The sequence below is a fragment of the Solanum stenotomum genome, chromosome 6 (genome assembly GCF_019186545.1).
Source record: "Solanum stenotomum isolate F172 chromosome 6, ASM1918654v1, whole genome shotgun sequence".
Taxonomy (NCBI): domain Eukaryota; kingdom Viridiplantae; phylum Streptophyta; class Magnoliopsida; order Solanales; family Solanaceae; genus Solanum; species Solanum stenotomum.
In genome coordinates, this window is record NC_064287.1 from 55281403 (window position 1) to 55297886 (window position 16484).

General features: G+C 31.8%; 2 protein-coding genes and 1 pseudogene across 3 annotated transcripts; 2 read left to right on the forward strand and 1 right to left on the reverse strand.

Annotated features, from left to right (window-relative positions):
• The first annotated feature begins 566 nt into the window (after positions 1-566).
• LOC125868034 (loganic acid O-methyltransferase-like) lies at positions 567-2624 on the forward strand (annotated as a pseudogene).
• A 1418-nt stretch (positions 2625-4042) lies between these two features.
• On the forward strand, positions 4043-7927 carry LOC125867943 (loganic acid O-methyltransferase-like). Of its 2 annotated transcripts, none has more exons than XM_049548533.1 (3): positions 4043-4126; positions 6555-7172; positions 7348-7927. In XM_049548533.1, exons 1-3 carry the CDS (start codon positions 4058-4060, stop codon positions 7684-7686), a joined length of 1026 nt encoding a protein of 341 aa, XP_049404490.1. In that variant the 5' UTR covers positions 4043-4057; the 3' UTR covers positions 7687-7927. The 2 variants fall into 2 exon arrangements, with proteins under 2 accessions (XP_049404490.1, XP_049404489.1); XM_049548532.1 differs by lacking the exon at positions 4043-4126 and adding an exon at positions 6055-6140.
• A 5559-nt stretch (positions 7928-13486) lies between these two features.
• Positions 13487-16057, reverse strand: LOC125867948 (loganic acid O-methyltransferase-like). The gene is made up of 3 exons (XM_049548537.1): positions 15945-16057; positions 14913-15362; positions 13487-13852 (listed from the first exon to the last, which is right to left on the reverse strand). Exons 1-3 carry the CDS (start codon positions 16011-16013, stop codon positions 13517-13519), a joined length of 855 nt encoding a protein of 284 aa, XP_049404494.1. The 5' UTR covers positions 16014-16057; the 3' UTR covers positions 13487-13516.
• Between the last annotated feature and the right edge of the window lie 427 nt (positions 16058-16484).

A 16484-nucleotide genomic window follows, 5' to 3' on the forward strand; every position in this document is an offset into this window, starting at 1 on the left:
ATATATAACTTTTTTACTCTAAAGTTGTATTTGAGCAATATCAATATTTACCTTTGTTGTCTAGTTACAACTCGAAATTAAAGTACAAATTACAAGTAGTTGATACATTAGGGTTAAGGGTTCAGTACATAGATGTCATGGTGTTAGAGATTTTGGATTCAATGATAATTAACTAATCTCAATAAAAATTTTAACACTTTTTATTAATATACATATTTATTATGATTAAAAATTATTTTTGTTGGAGTGGTCGTTGAGTACCATATTTATAATGTCCTAATTTGGATCGTGACATATATATATATCATTAGATAGTGGTACATTGTGTTATTGACTCATCGTAACATTTAAAATTGATTTGGCAAGTTGTATTATAATGTCATTTTATTGGGCAATGTACTGTGGCATTGTATCATTTGAATATTGATTATTGGACAGTTGAATTATATTATTGTGATATTTAAATATTGATTGGACATTTGAAATTTTGAATTATGGTATAGTCTATATATGCAGAGTTTTTGGCAAATTAAAGTGTAAGCAAAAACTAAGAAATCTTAAAATTCCATAATGGCAGAGTTTTTCCCCATGAAGAGTGGTGAAGGTGTATATAGCTACACCAAAAATTCCTCATCCCAGGTAATATTTATAGTATTGCTTTATTGAATTCGCTTTCTTAATAGTCTCACGCTTCGACTTTGAACATAATAGACTAGTATCAAGAATGATTTTTAAACTAAACAGAAAAGTGTGCCACATAAATTGAGATACGTGAAGTAGTTATATTTTGAGCTATATTAGATAATTGTTGAGCATATTTGAATACCTTTAACGAAATTTCTTAGTTCGCCATTACAGTATGATTATGATTATGACCTTAGCTTCGATTTCAATGGTTGACTTTTCAAACAATATTTTTTTTTTTGTAGAGAAAAATTGCAGATAATGCAAAATTGATGATGAGAGAGGCAATTATTGAAAATCTTGATGTACAAACCAAAACATTTCTTATTGTAGACATGGGATGTTCAATTGGACCAAACACATTTTTTGCAATGCAAAATATTGTAGATGCCATAAAAGATAAGTACCATTCTAAATTATCACTCGATTCTACGAATCCTGAAATCGAATTTCATGTTTTCTTCAACGATCATGTCACAAACGATTTCAATATCCTATTCAAATCACTATTTTCCGATTAAAAACCATATTTTGCATCTGCAATTCCTGGTTCTTTCTATGGACGATTATTCCCCTTGTCTTCTCTTCATATCGCGTATTCTTGTTGCGCGGTAAATTGGTTATCCCAGGCTCCAAAGGAGTTGATAGATATGAAGAATAAAGGAAGAATTCATTATGATGGTGCTTCTATTGAAGTATGGAATGCATATGTTGCTCAATTTCACAAAGATATGGGAGTATTCTTGAGTGCAAGGGCAAAGGAAATTGTTCCTGGAGGTTTAATTGTTCTTATTTTGCCAGCTATTCCAAGTGAGATACCATACTCCAAAATTGGATATAAGATGTTCACATTTCTTGAGTCTAGTCTTATTGATATGGTCAATGAGGTGAGTCACTCATAACCTTATACTCTCTTTGTTTCAATTTATGTGTCATGATTTTCTGTCTAACTTGTAGTCATAACATCTAATAACAAGGCATATTTAGGCATAATACATAAATATATCATTTAATTTTACTTCAGCTGATATCTATGCCCTCTAATTTTGAGTGTGCACAAATAGACACTTAAACTTGGATAAAATTGAACAAATAGACACATTCATCTTACGTGTCATCGTACATGACAATTTTGTGTCCTATGTGAATTCCTACATGTATTATGTCACGTAAGAGGTGTGTGTCTACTTGTGCACACCCAAATTTAAAGGCATAAATGATAGTTGAAGCCAAGTTAAATGACATATTTATGTATTTTCCGACATATTTAAGATCATAAGATGAAATTTTGGTACATTACACTTTTAAGATCACGAGATTTAAAAGTCTCTCTTACTTTCGTAAACTCCTTAAATAAAACGAAGGGAGTCTATGATTAATATCTTGGATCTAGGCTTCATATCTCATATCCTATTTCTTGGATCTTCTGAACAATTACGGAGTCAAGAATCTTAATAAGGGAATTCAAAAAATTGCAAATTCAATAAGGGGATTCAATTGAATCCTCTTCACCACATTTAACTCTGTCAATGCTTCAGTCTCATTTTATGTGACACGTTCCCTTTTTTTCCATACAGGGAATTATAGAAGAATCTCTAGTTGACTCATTCAATTTGCCAATATATTTTCCCTCTATTGAAGACATGACTAAAGTGGTGGAGAAAAATGGATATTTTAGCATAAAGAGAATGGAGCTAACAAATCCTCAGTCTAACATAGATGCAAAGAGTTGCATAAGTCACCTTAGAGCTGGTTTAGAAGGAACATTCACCAAACATTTTGGAAGTAAAATTGCAAATGAAATGTTTGAGAGGACTTTGGGAAAAATAGAAGAGATTTCTGCATGGTTGGAAGATGAATATTACAAGACTTCAAGACAATTGTTGATAGTTTTGAAATGTAAAATCAACTCGTAACGCGTTCCATCTTTATCTTGTCTCTTAGGCACCAATGACCTATTTTGTGTCTATCAACTATTAATTGATACAAATAAATTTAAATTTAGACAACTAATTTTATTGAACCATTCGTTATTGTATGTTTTCTCATTAAAGCATCGATGAGCTAGAGAGTTAGGAGAAGAGCCGTAAGAGTGAGGTTGCCAAAGTGGTGATATGAGAGTAGTGTTTTTCCAATAGGTTAGCTGCTTGTTGCATGAGTTCCTGATCTAAAAGGACACCAACAAGCTGCTACTGAATGTAAACAAAGTCTCAATGAAAAAAAGTTGTAGGCAAAAGCGAATTTAAAATTGAAAATTTATGAATACCTATCATCACCTTAAATTAATTAAAAAATAATAATTTATTGAATTTCGGTGATTATGTATATTCTACTCAAGGTTGCTCCATGCTAACAAACCAATAAAAGAAATGAGGCATATATGGGTAATTTTCCATCCACTTGTCTGACTTACGTGACAATTTAAGATGGTCACCACAAATTGACATATATTCTAATTATTGATAATTATTAGAATAAGGATAAAAATAAGGGATGGGGGAAGAGGGTGGACGATAAATCTTATTTTGATTTTCTAAAGGAAAAATAATATCCTTACTCACATATTACAAGAATTAAAATAGGAATAACGCGATAGTACATGAATTAAAAAATGCTACTACTTGACCATTAAATAATAATTCTACCATAACCTAAATTAAATAATCGTCAACTCTATCTTAAAGTTTTTTTAATTCTATACGTCTCTCTTGGGAAAAACGCGGACAAGCACAAAATATATATGGTAAAAGTAATGGAAATAAAATGGGAAAATAATGACACCAAGAATTTTACGTGAAAACCCTTCTAAATAAGGGAAAAACCACGGGCCAAGAGGAGCAACTGATATCACTATAGTAAGGAATTTTACACCGTGTAGTCACGAATACAATACTCAAAGTGACTACTACACACTCAAAAGGAATAACACTCTTTTGATTTCCACCTTACTAAACTAAAATATCGCTCACACTCTATTTTTCTTCACAGACTATTTTTCTTGTATAGTCTATGGAAACCTCACAGCTCTTTGTATATTTTACTTCTCTGTGAATTGGTGTATCAAATGAGGAGCTGAAGAGCTCCTTTTATAGATGCAATTGCATTGCACTATTCAAAAATCATGCAACCAAAAAATTTGTATTGTTGCAAACTTTGTTGACAAAAGAAAAAGTTTGCAGCTATTGTTGACAAACAAATTCAGCTGTATTTTCTTTACAACAATTGCAGCCGCAATTGTTTGACCCAAAAAAAAAAATTCATGGGATGGACCCCACAGTCTCCTTCCTACCCCATCCACATTTAATTTATTTATATGAGAGAAGATCAAGGCTATTATGACCAAGAATTGAGGGGAAAGAGACAATCAGTCAAAATGCAATCATCTTTCCCTATGAATAGCGGTGATGCTGTTTATAGCTACTCCAAAAACTCCCAAATACAGGTATTTTTCTTGCACTATTTTTGAATCTCAATCACTTATAAACAAATTGTTTTTTGAAATTTACAACGGACTATTAGCTTAGTGGTTCCTGATAATTGCGTTGTTGTCCATGTATGGGTTGTTAGGGCTTCTCAGGAGGGTGATATCGTGAAATTTAATTAAGTCTCTTCTTAAGAGTTCATACATCCTTTATCAGCATATGTTAAATTAAGTCGAGTCATTTTAATTTCAAATTGGAGATCCTAATAAAGTCTTGATTAGATAGAAAATATCGATTTTCAAAGGTTGGAGAACTAATTATGCATGTGATAAAAACATCAAAATTCTTCTTGGTGAATGTATATCTACATATATTTTATGACTCATGAAGATCATATGTATTTGTAGAGAGAACTAATTTTACTGGACCATTCGTTATTGCATGTTTTTTCATTAAAGCATCGATGAGCTAAAGAGTTAGGAGAAGAGCCGAAAGAGTGAGGTCAGGAGAGTAGTGTTTTCCCAATAGGTCAGGTTAGCTGCATGTTGCAGGAGTTTCCGAAGGCAGAGGCGAATCTAAAATTTAAAATTTATGAATATATATCACCACCTTAAATTAATTTAAAATAATAATTTATTGAATTTCCCGTCTTACTCAAGGTTGCTCCATGCTAACAAACTAATAAAGAAATGAGGCTAATTAACATTGTAATCCCTTCGATCTATTTTAATTGTCATTTTTTTTATGTCTCTTAAAAAACATAAATTATAATGACTACTTCACTAAAATTATCCTCTCTTTTTTAAAATCTTATAACAATTTAATACTTACTATTTTTTATTTCATCATGTTAATTTCTCTCCGGATTTATTAGAATAAGGATAAAAATAAGGGGTGGGGGATGAGGGTGGACGATAAATCTTATTTTGATTTTCTAAAGGAAAAATAATATCCTTACTCACATATTACAAGTAGGGATGTTCATGGTTATGGTTAACAATCAAATCGAACTGTAATTCGAACCAAACCGATTAAAAAAAATTGATATTTGGTTTGATTTGATGAGGTTTGATTTTACATTTTGAAAAACCGATACTATTTGGTTTGGTTTTACTAAAAAAAAACTGCAAAAATAACCAAATCAAACTGATAAATTAAATATATAAATTTTATAATTATTTATATATTATTCATAAATAAAATATAAATATTTTATTAAATTTTAAGTAACTTAAGTCTTTAACTTTATTTCTCAAGCCCAATAGTAAATTTTAGTCCATCTATTACAATCATAAGTCCAAGTTCATCAAAATTCATTACTTTATTCTTTACCTACCATACATTTCATAAGAGAGTTACACATTCTCTTAATTGAATCAGTTTGTTCGTGTAATGATAAATTTAGTATTGTTTAATTGCTTAACTGAACCAACAATAGCTTTTCAGTGGATTGTTCATGTACTAATACGTATGTCCTCAAAAATTTATTACTTTCAAACTGAAAAAATCAGAAAAACTGAGCCAAATCGAACTAAACCGTCAATAATCAAACCGACGATTAGTTTTTTCGTTTGGTTTAGTTTGGTTTTAGAAATTTAAAAAACCAACTAGATTGATTGGTTTTAGTTTTAACCAATAACCGATCCAAACCGAACCACGAACCCCCTAATTACAAGAACTAAAATAGGAATAACGCGACAATACATAGAATTAAAAAATGCTACTACTTGACCATTAAATAATAATCCTACTATAAACTAAATTAAAAATGCAATTTTTTAAAAAAATATATCATTTTTGGGAATCCCTCTATCAACCAAAAATAATTAAGTCAACTCTGTCTTAGAGTTTTTTTAAAAAAAATTCTATATGTCTCCTTCCTACCCCCATCCACATTTAATTTATATAAGAGAAGATCAAGGCTATTGTGACCAAGAATTGAGGGTAAAGAGACAATTAGTCAAAATGGCAACATCTTTCCCTATGAATAGTGGTGATGCTGTTTATAGCTACTCCAAAAACTCCCAAATACAGGTATTTTTCTTGCTCTATTTTTGAATCTCAATTACTTAAATAGAAAAAATTATTTTTTGAAATTTATGACGGATTATTAGCTTAGTGGTCCCTGATAATTGCGTTGTTGTCCATGTATGGGTTGTTAGTGCTTCTCAGGAGGACATATAGGGTGATATCGTGAAATTTAATTAAGTCTCTTCTCGAGAGTTCATACATCCTTTATCAGCGTATGTTTAATTAAGTCGAGTTAAACTATTCAAAACATTTTAATTTCAAATCGGAGATCCTAATAAAGTCTTGATTCGATTGAAAATATCGACTTTCAAAGGTTGGAGAACTAATTATGCATGTGATAAAAACATCAAAATTCTTGGTGAATGTATATCTACATATATTTTATGACTTATGAAGATCATATGTACGTATTTGTAGAGAGAAGTGTTAGATGGTGCAAAGGAGATGATGAAAGAAGCAATTATTGAAAATCTTGACATCAAAAACATGTTATCTTCTTCAAACAAATTTTATATTACAGACTTGGGATGTTCGATTGGACCAAACACATTCAACTCAATGCAACATATTGTACAAGTTGTAAAGGAAAAGTACCATGATAACATTCTTGAATTCCAAGTATTTTTCAATGATCATTTAAACAATGATTTCAACACCCTTTTTCGATCACTACCTGTTGATCGATCCTATTATGCATCTGGAGTTCCAGGATCTTTTCATGGTAGATTATTTCCATCACGATCAATACATTTTGCACATTCTTCTTGTGCTATACATTGGTTATCTAGGTGTCCAAAAGAATTATTAGATGAAAAATCTCCAGCATGGAATAAGGGATTGATTCACTATGTAGGTGCATCAAATATTGAAGTAGTGAATGCTTATGTTGCTCAATTTGAAAAGGACATGGAAATGTTCTTCAATGCAAGAGCTGAGGAAATTGTTCATGGAGGAATGATGGTGCTTCTTTCACCATTTTCGGGTTATCGTTACCTCAAATTTTTTGGCTCTACTCTTATGGATTTGGTAAATGAGGTAAGATAATGAAATTCAATTAATATATATAAATAATTTCTTTTTTAAATATTATATCCCGAAAATATCACCTTATGATGAGATGAAACAAAACCAGTACTTTCTTAGTTTTAATTTATGTGAAGCACTTTTCTTTTATCGTACATTTATAACTTATCTTTTTTTTGACATATAGGGAATGCTAGATGAATCTCTAGTTGACTCATTCAACGTGCCAGTGTATTTTCCCTCTGTTGAAGACATGACTAAAGTGGTGGAGAAGAATGATTTTTTTAGCATTGAGAAAATAGAATTAACATATCCTAAATCAAAACTCGTGGATGAGGCTGATGCAAAGACTTTAATCATAAACCTAACAACTGTTTTACAAAATCTTTTCATCAATCATTTTGGGAATAAAATAACAGAAGAAATATTTACAAGGACTATACTCAAAAGTGAAGAGATTTCAACATGGATGAAAATAAATTGCGAAAAAGCATGTCAATTATTTGTCGCTTTAAAGCGTAAATAATTCTTTGTTCGGAAATTATTATATAATAAACAAGGTCTATGGAGATCGACATGACATGCATATCTCATAGGCCAAGTTTCTTATGTATCTTCTTTATTAATAACATTATATCTACTTATTGAGTGAAAAGATGCCTTTTGGTTGCAAAAGAGCAAAATTAGAATTGTTTCACCTTATGTAATGAAGAATTTGGAGTGTTTGTAAAATTGTTCTTTTCTATTATTTTTTATGTATTAATTTGTTTGGCTTGATTCAGAATATAAGGATCAAATTAATTAATATTTGATCTAAATTTATAATAAAAAAATAATTTATTTGATTGTTCAAATAATAACTAAGAGAATGAAAATAATTAAAGAGAAAACTAGAAGTAGAAATTTTCCTTTGTATTTCTTGATCCTCGACTGTACAAAGAAGATGTGTATTTATACAAAAAGAATGTCTCCTGATGAATACAAACTCTAAAAGATAACTACTGAAGATAATTACAAGGTAGATTATTTACATGAGGAGTCCTAGTTACATCATAATTCAGCTCAAGATGGGCTATTTTCATTTTTTCCGACAACACCCCCCCCCCCCCTCAAGTTGATGCCCGGAGATCGAACACTCAACTTGTTCAATAGAAAACGATGAACAGGCCCTGCTAGAGCCTTGGTGAATAAGTCAGCTAACTGAGAAGAAGATGGAACAAATGATAACGAAATCAAGCCATCAAGAAGTTTCTCACGAACGAAATGACAATCAAGTTCAATATGCTTTGTTCGTTCATGAAAAACAGAATTTTTGGCAATGTGAATTGCTGCTTGACTGTCACAATTGATAGGCACTGGAAAACATGGAGTGACAGTCAAATCTTGAAGAAGTCAAACAACCCAAGTGATCTCGGCCACAAGACGACGCATAGAGCGGTACTCTGCTTCAACGGAAGAAAGGGCAACGACTGGCTATTTTTTTGATTTCCAAGATATTGGACAACCCCCAAGACTTAAGAAGAAACCGCTTACAGAGCGTCGTGAATCAGAACATGCCGCCCAATCAGAGTCGCAAAAGGCTTGACTCTGGAAAGAATGAGTTGGAGATAAGAAAATACCTAAGCCTGGATCTTTACGTAGGTACCTTAAGGCATGATAAGCAGCTTGCAGGTGACCAGAACAAGGATTTTGCATATACTGACTAAGGTATTGGACAGTATAGGCAAGGTCTGGCCTGGTATTGGTTAAAAAGTTCAGTTTCCCCAAAAGTCGTCTATAGAAGGTAGGATCTGTGAGGGGTTCACCGGAGGTGGAAGAAAGCTTTAAATTTGGATCCAGAGGAGTAGACACATCCCGACATTCAAGGCAATCAAACTCAGTGAGAAGCTCTAATGCAAATTTCCTTTGGGTAATGATCATTCCCCCATTTTCTCGCACCAATTCCATTCCTAAGAAGTAATGAGCTTCTCCCAAATCTTTTATCTTGAATTCAGAATTCAAGAAACATTTAATCTCACATATTTCCTCTGTATTGTTTCCAGTAAGTAATATGTCATCAACATATACAGCCAAAATAGTGACAAGGTTCCCGGTGATCTTGAAGAAAAGAGAGTAGTCATTGAGGGAACAATGAAACCCTCGAGTGCTCAGGGCAGAAGATAATCTAGCATACCATTGGCGAGAAGCCTGTTTTAACCCATACAATGATTTACAAAGTCGACACACATGATTGGAAGAAGAGGGTGTCAAACCTGGAGGAAATTTCATATAGACCTCTTTTTCAAGGTCGCATGGAGAAATGCATTATTCACATCAAGCTGGTAGATTTTTCAGTCCTTCTTTATAGCAACTGACAAAATGCATCTGATTGTAGTGATTTTCACTACAGGGGAAAAAGTCTCAGTATAATCGATTCATTCTCTTTGTGTATCTCCACGAATTACTAATCGTGCTTTTAATCTCTCCAAGGTACCATCTGATTTCAACTTTACTTTGTACACCTACTTGCAAGGCAATGCCTTCTTTTCCTGTGGTAATTCAACTATGTCCTAAGTGTTGTTAGAATCTAAAGCAACAAACTCATTATCCATAGCAATTTTCCAACCAGGATGCATTACAGCTTGAGAATAGGAAGAAGGCTCAGATATTTGACAAATAGAGGTAACCAAATTCTGATTAGAGGGAGTCAAAGCAGTGAAAGAGGAACAATGTAAAGAAAAAGAAGAAGGATTAGGAGAAATCATAGAGTAGGAATTTGCACAAATGTAATCTGATAAGTACCTTGGTTTCTGAGGAACCCTTTGTGATGTACGCAGCAGGTTACTTTGTTCTGAAGATATAACTGGTGGAATTACTGGAGATTCAATAGGAAGAGAATCTAGTGCAGGAGGAGAATGTGGAGTGGACAGTAAAGAATCACTGTCATTGGAAACATGAGATTGCTTCTTAAAAATTAACGCATCATCGATGTCTGAGGTGGAAAACCATTGTGGGAATAGTTTAGTAAGTGGACTAGAAAAAGAAAAAGGAAAAACATCTTCAACGAACTTAATATTTCTAGAAATAGAGATTTGATTGTTTTGTAGTAGCAAAACTTTGTAGCCTTTCTTTCCGAAGGGGTACCCTAAAAATATTCCTGGTAAAGCTCTTGGGCCAAGTTTATCCCTGTTTCTAGAAAGGGTAGAAATAAAACAAAGACATCCAAAAGATTTTAGAGATTGATAGGTAGGGACGGTCCCAAATAAAACTTGATAGGGAGATTTTTGTTTCAGAACGGAAGATGGGAATCTGTTGATTAAGTAAGTGGTAGTAAGTAAGCAATCTCCCCAAAATCTTTTGGGAGCATTTGAATGAAACAATAGAGCTCTACATGTCTCCAAGAGGTGTTTATGTTTCCGCTCAGCCACACCATTCTATTGTGGTGTTTCGACACAACTAGTTTGATGTAAAATGCCCTTGGATTGAAAAAATTATTTTGGATCATGACCTGTCCCTTATTCAAAAGCATTATCTAATATTATAGCATTAACCTTAGTGGAAAATTGTCTTTCAACAAGAGATAAGAAGTTTTGCAAAGTAGGAAATGCACTAGATTTGGTCGACAGAAGAAAAGTCCATGTACATCTAGAAAAATCATCTACTATGGTAAAAAAATATCGTTCTTCCTTGTAAGTAGGAGTTTTATAAGGTCCCCAAGTGTCTATGTGGATTAGATCAAAGCATTGGTTTGAGCTAATAAAACTTTTGGGAAAAGGTGGTTTGGTTTGTCTTGCCATAGGACAAATAGAACAAGGTAACTCCATTTTATCACTTTGATTCAAGTTCAATTCTTTTATGTGTTTCATTGCATGAAGGGGCAAATGCCCTAACCTATTGTGCCATAAAAGAGTTGTAGAAGATGCAGAAAGAACACGAACATTTTTATTGATATGAGTACTAGATAGTTCAGTACACTCATTACTCAAAAAAACAAACAGAATCACCCCTTGGACCTTTTAATTTAGAAGAAATAGACTTAGACATAGACTCTAGACTTGAATGCAAGGAAACTGGAACTAAAGACTTCTCAGGAAGAAGCTTCATATAGAGTGAGTTATTCTTCATCACATAGAGTCCTGCTGCGACATCACCAAGAACCAAGTTCCTCTTAAAAAAAAAGGGCCTGTATGGTACAAGCAGATTTAGAAAAGGTTAGATCACAATCAAATTGAGCACACAATTGAGAAACTGATAGTAGATTATGTTTGAAAGTGGGGACATAAAACACATTATGAAGCTCAAGTTCAGGAGTAAGATGCAAACTTCCTACACAATTGACTTTTACCTTGAAGGAATTAGGTAGAGTGACTAAAATTGGATAGGAAAGGATTAAAATATTATGTAATAAAGATTTGTCAAAAGTCATATGTTGAGATGCTCCAGAATCTATGATCTAGGTATGATGAGTAATTGTAGAGAAAAATGAGGTAAAAACATGATAGCCATAATGCATACCAGCTAGATTTACACTGGCAGAGGCCTCTGAATTTGTTGCTGTAGAACCTGTTTGTACAGACTTGAACATTTGAATCAACTTCTCGCATTGTTCCCTAGAGAATCCATGGCTATTGACGAGGTCTGCCATTAATCCGTCCTTGTTGTAGTCTTGATCAACAATTGCATTAGCTTGATAATTCTCAAAGTTTCCCTTTCTTGGTTTGTTGAATTTGAAGTGAGCAGGATAGCCAACAAGTTTGTAGCAATCTTCTTTCATATGTCCAAATTTTTTGCAGTACTTACCAAACAATTCAGATTTCTTACCTTCAACATTACCTGCTGGTCTAGTTCCCATGTATTCTCCAGAATTCTTAGTTGGAGTCCATTTTTGTCCAGAAGTCATAAAAGCATATGAGTCAGTAGTAAGAGAATTGTTAGAATGAACTTCCCTTTGAGATTCTTCATGTAAGATTATAGAATAAGCTTGTGCAGTGCTTGGAAGTGGCTTCATCATCAATATGTTTCCTCTCACACTAGTAAATGCATCATTAAGACCTATTAAAAATTGTATTAACTGCTTATCTTCATTCGTTTTCATGTTATGGGCCTTAGCTCCACAATCACAAACACATTTACATATCATAAAAGTGTTAAGAAGTTTCAATTGGTCCCAAATTCTTTTAAGTTTGGTAAAGTAGCTTGCTACATCATTAGTACCTTGATTGATGGTGTTTAGTTCTCTTTGCAATTGGAAAAGCCTTGCTCCATCTGCCTGTCCATATCGCTTTTCAAGCTCAATCCAAAGTTCCCTGGCTGTTTGAGAGTAGAGTACACTCTCAGAGATTTCCCTGCTGAGGGAGTTTAGCAGCCAAGCAATGACCATGTCATTGCATCTTTTCCACTGAACAAGTAGCGGTGAATCTTCAGCCGGACATTTGGAAGTTCCATTTATGAATCCAAGTTTGTTCTTGGTTGAAAGTGATATGAAAACGCCCCTGCGCCAATTACCATAACATGTTCCATCAAAAATGACATTTAGCAAAACCATCCCTGGATTATCAGAGGAGGCCAAAAAATATGGGTGATAAGGATCTATTTGTAAGGAAGCAACAGTGGTTGAACTTCCTTCTGCAACAATTGGTGTTGTAGTAGCATCGATAGTAGTGTTAGTCATGATTCAGGATTGGATCGAAGGGGAAGAATGGCAAAGAAGGAAAAGAGAAAAAAAATTATGCTTCTATAGAAGCTCCGATACCATGAAAATAATTAAAGACAAAACTAGAAGTAGAAATTTTCCTTTGTATTTCTTGATCCTCGACTGTACAGAGAAGATGTGTATTTATACAAAAAGAATGTCTCCTGATGAATACAAACTCTAAAAAATAAATACTGAAGATAATTACAAGGTAGATTATTTACATGAGGAGTCCTAGTTACATCAGAATTCAGCTCAAGATGGGCCATTTTCATTTTTTCCGACAACAGAGAAACAAATTGAAACAAGGGAGTACCTCTTTAGAAACATATAGACATCCAGTAGATAATATATGAACTTTTAAAACGACAAATAATTTAAAATAACTATTTTAAAAATCATGATAGACAATTTAAGACGAAGAAAATAATCATCATCCAAGAAGAGTTAGAGAGGGAGGCTAGTTAAGATCATCAATGAAGAGACTTTTCAATTTTCTTTATTAGAGTAATAGAGCATATAATAAATTAAATAAAGTGAAAACAATCCAAAAACATAAGATAATAAAAGATATATAAGAAACTTGGCCTATGGGATGTGCATATCTTATCGATCTCCATAGACCTTAATTATATAATATATATATATATATATATAGATATATATATATAGATAGATAAACTTCTTATTTACGTTTTAAAGCGATAAATAGTTGGCATGCCTTGTAATTCGTTTTCATCCATGCTGAAATCTCTTTATTTTTTAAAATAGTCCTTGTAAAAGCTTCTTCTGCTATTTTAATCCCAAAATGATTGATGAAAAGTCCCTCTAAGATAGCTCTTAGGTTAATGATAAAAGTCTTTGCATCAGCTTCATCCACAAGCTTTGATTGAGGATATGTTAACTCTATATTCTCAATGCTAAAACATCCATTTTTCTCCACCACTTTAGTTATGTCATCAGGAGAAGGAAGATAAATTGGCACATTGAATGAGTCAACTAGAGATTCATCTAACATTCCCTATATTTAAGTCAAAAAGAAAGAAAAAAGATCAATTATTATAAATGTACGACAAAATAGTGCATTACATAAATTGAGACAAAAATTGTACTTATTTCATTTCATTTTATATGATAATATTAACTAAATATAATATTTTAAAATGAATTCAGAATTTGAACTTTCTATAATATATATATATATATATATATATATATATATATATATATATATATATATATACGACATTTGCCTTTATGTATACATGTCAAAAGTATACTTTGAACTTATTCCATTACATGTTTCGTGATTTTTATATGATTATGAGAGCATGAGGGTGTAAAATGAGAAGTTTAATTAAGTTAATTAAGGAGTCTACAAGTAATAATGTATCAATTTTTTTAAATCTTTTTTTCCTTTTAAATAAACTAAAAAGGGAAAAAATATCATGTGAAATGAAAGAGTTAAAGGTAATTAATTAAACTATAACGAATAAAGCATTTTGCAGCAATAATATATATATATATATATATATATATATATATATATATATGTCGCAATATTTTATTTAGCGGCAATAATAAATATGGGTACTTATAACAAATACTCTATACAAATATTGCTAAAAGCTTTAATGGCTCTAGATAGAATGTCATTAACTCAATTGCCGCTAAATGTTTCGCTAAAAGAAAAATTTATTGTCTTTAAATGTCTCTTTTGTTGTTGTTCCAGTATTATCTTTAAATTAAAGTACAAATTTCATATATATATATTTTAAGAAAACTTACCTATAGTTTCCTATAGGTAGAGAAGGATCATGATTTTAAATTTATGAGTTCTAAATTCTAAAACATAATAACAAGTAGCTAGATTCAGAATAAATTATTTATACATATTAAATGAATTTCTTAATACAAATATAATAATTGAGCCAAAGCTACTAAATTTTTTTGAACCCATAACTATAATGCTAGATTCGCCTTTGACTTTAGGTGACCTCATAGTTCAAAAAAAAGTATATTGACGATGTATATAACTTAAGTTCAAATGAAATAAAGGATGTGACGACACAATTACTTACCTCATTCACCAAATCCATCAGACGACACAATCCCTTATTCCATGCTGGGGAATTTGTATCTAACAACTCTTTTGGAATCTTAGATAACCAATGTATAGCACAAGAACAATGAGCAAAATGTATCGATCGTGATGGAAATAATCTACCATGAAAAGATCCTGGAACTCCGGATGCATAGTAGGATCGATCAACAGGTAGTGAACGAAAAAGGGTGTTGAAATCATTAGTGACATGATCATTGAAAAATACTTGAAATTCAAGATTTTTATCATGGTACTTGTCCTTTACAACTTGTACAACATGTTGCATTGAAGTGAAAGTGTTTGGTCCAATTGAACATCCCAAATCTGTAATATGAAATTTGTTTGAAGAAGATAATATGTATTTGATGTCAAGATTTTTAATAATTGCTTCTTTCATCATCTCCTTTGCACCATCTAACACTTCTCTCTACAAAATACATTTATATCTTCATAAGTCATAACATATATGAACGTATACATTCGACCAATTATTATATTTGCATAATTAATTCTCTAACCTCTAGAGGTCAATTTTCAATATCAATCGCGATCTCCTATTTGAGGTATGAAAAAAAAAACCAACCTCCTAGATTCTTTTTTCTAGATCAATTTTCATTATTTATTTTTTAAAATAGTGCACGAGACAATAATTACGACTTGTAATTAACTAAGGTCAACATTGAATATTTCAACTTGACTTAATCTGACATATATACATATATTGATAAGAGATGTATGAACTCTCGAGAAGAGAGGAGTCATGGTAGTCCTTTGAGACCACTTGGATCCCACTATTATATATAAGTTGAATAAATCTATATTAGATCTCATTGAATCACCCTATATTTGTCCTCCTAAGGAGCCTAACAACCCAAACATGTACAATAACGCAATTATCAGAAGACACGCTCTACCATTAAGCTAATAATCCGTTGAGCAAACCTCTAATAAGTTCCTATATGTTTATAACTGATTGAGATGAGATTCAAAAATGGTGTAAGAGATATACCTGTATTTGGGAGTTTCTCGCGTAGCTGTAAACATGATCACCATTATTCATGGGGAAAAATGTTGACATTTTGACTATTTGTCTTCTTTTTTTTCCCTCAATTTTTTTTTGTAATAATCGGCTTCTTCTTCTAATGTCTATAGGATATATATAAAAATTATATAGATAGTATAGTCATGTCAAAGAAACAATAATTGCGTGAATACTTACGTAATGATATAAAAAGGAATGTCGGTTCAAAACTTATCAAATCTTATCTAATACATGTTACTTTTTTGTTACAATGTGAAATAATTAAAATTTGGAGAATTATTTAAGAAATTATAATTTTTAAAAAATTATACAATACATATTATAATTATTAGTACAATAAATAGACGGTCAATAAGAAATAATACTAAAATAATTAATTTCTGCAGGTGTTTTTTTTTTGGTTTTTTATATGATCTGGCAGTTAGGAATTTAGTATAATGATTTTAAAAAAAAAGAGATTTTATGAATACTGTTTTCTGAAAATAACTAATTTTACGGAATTTTAAA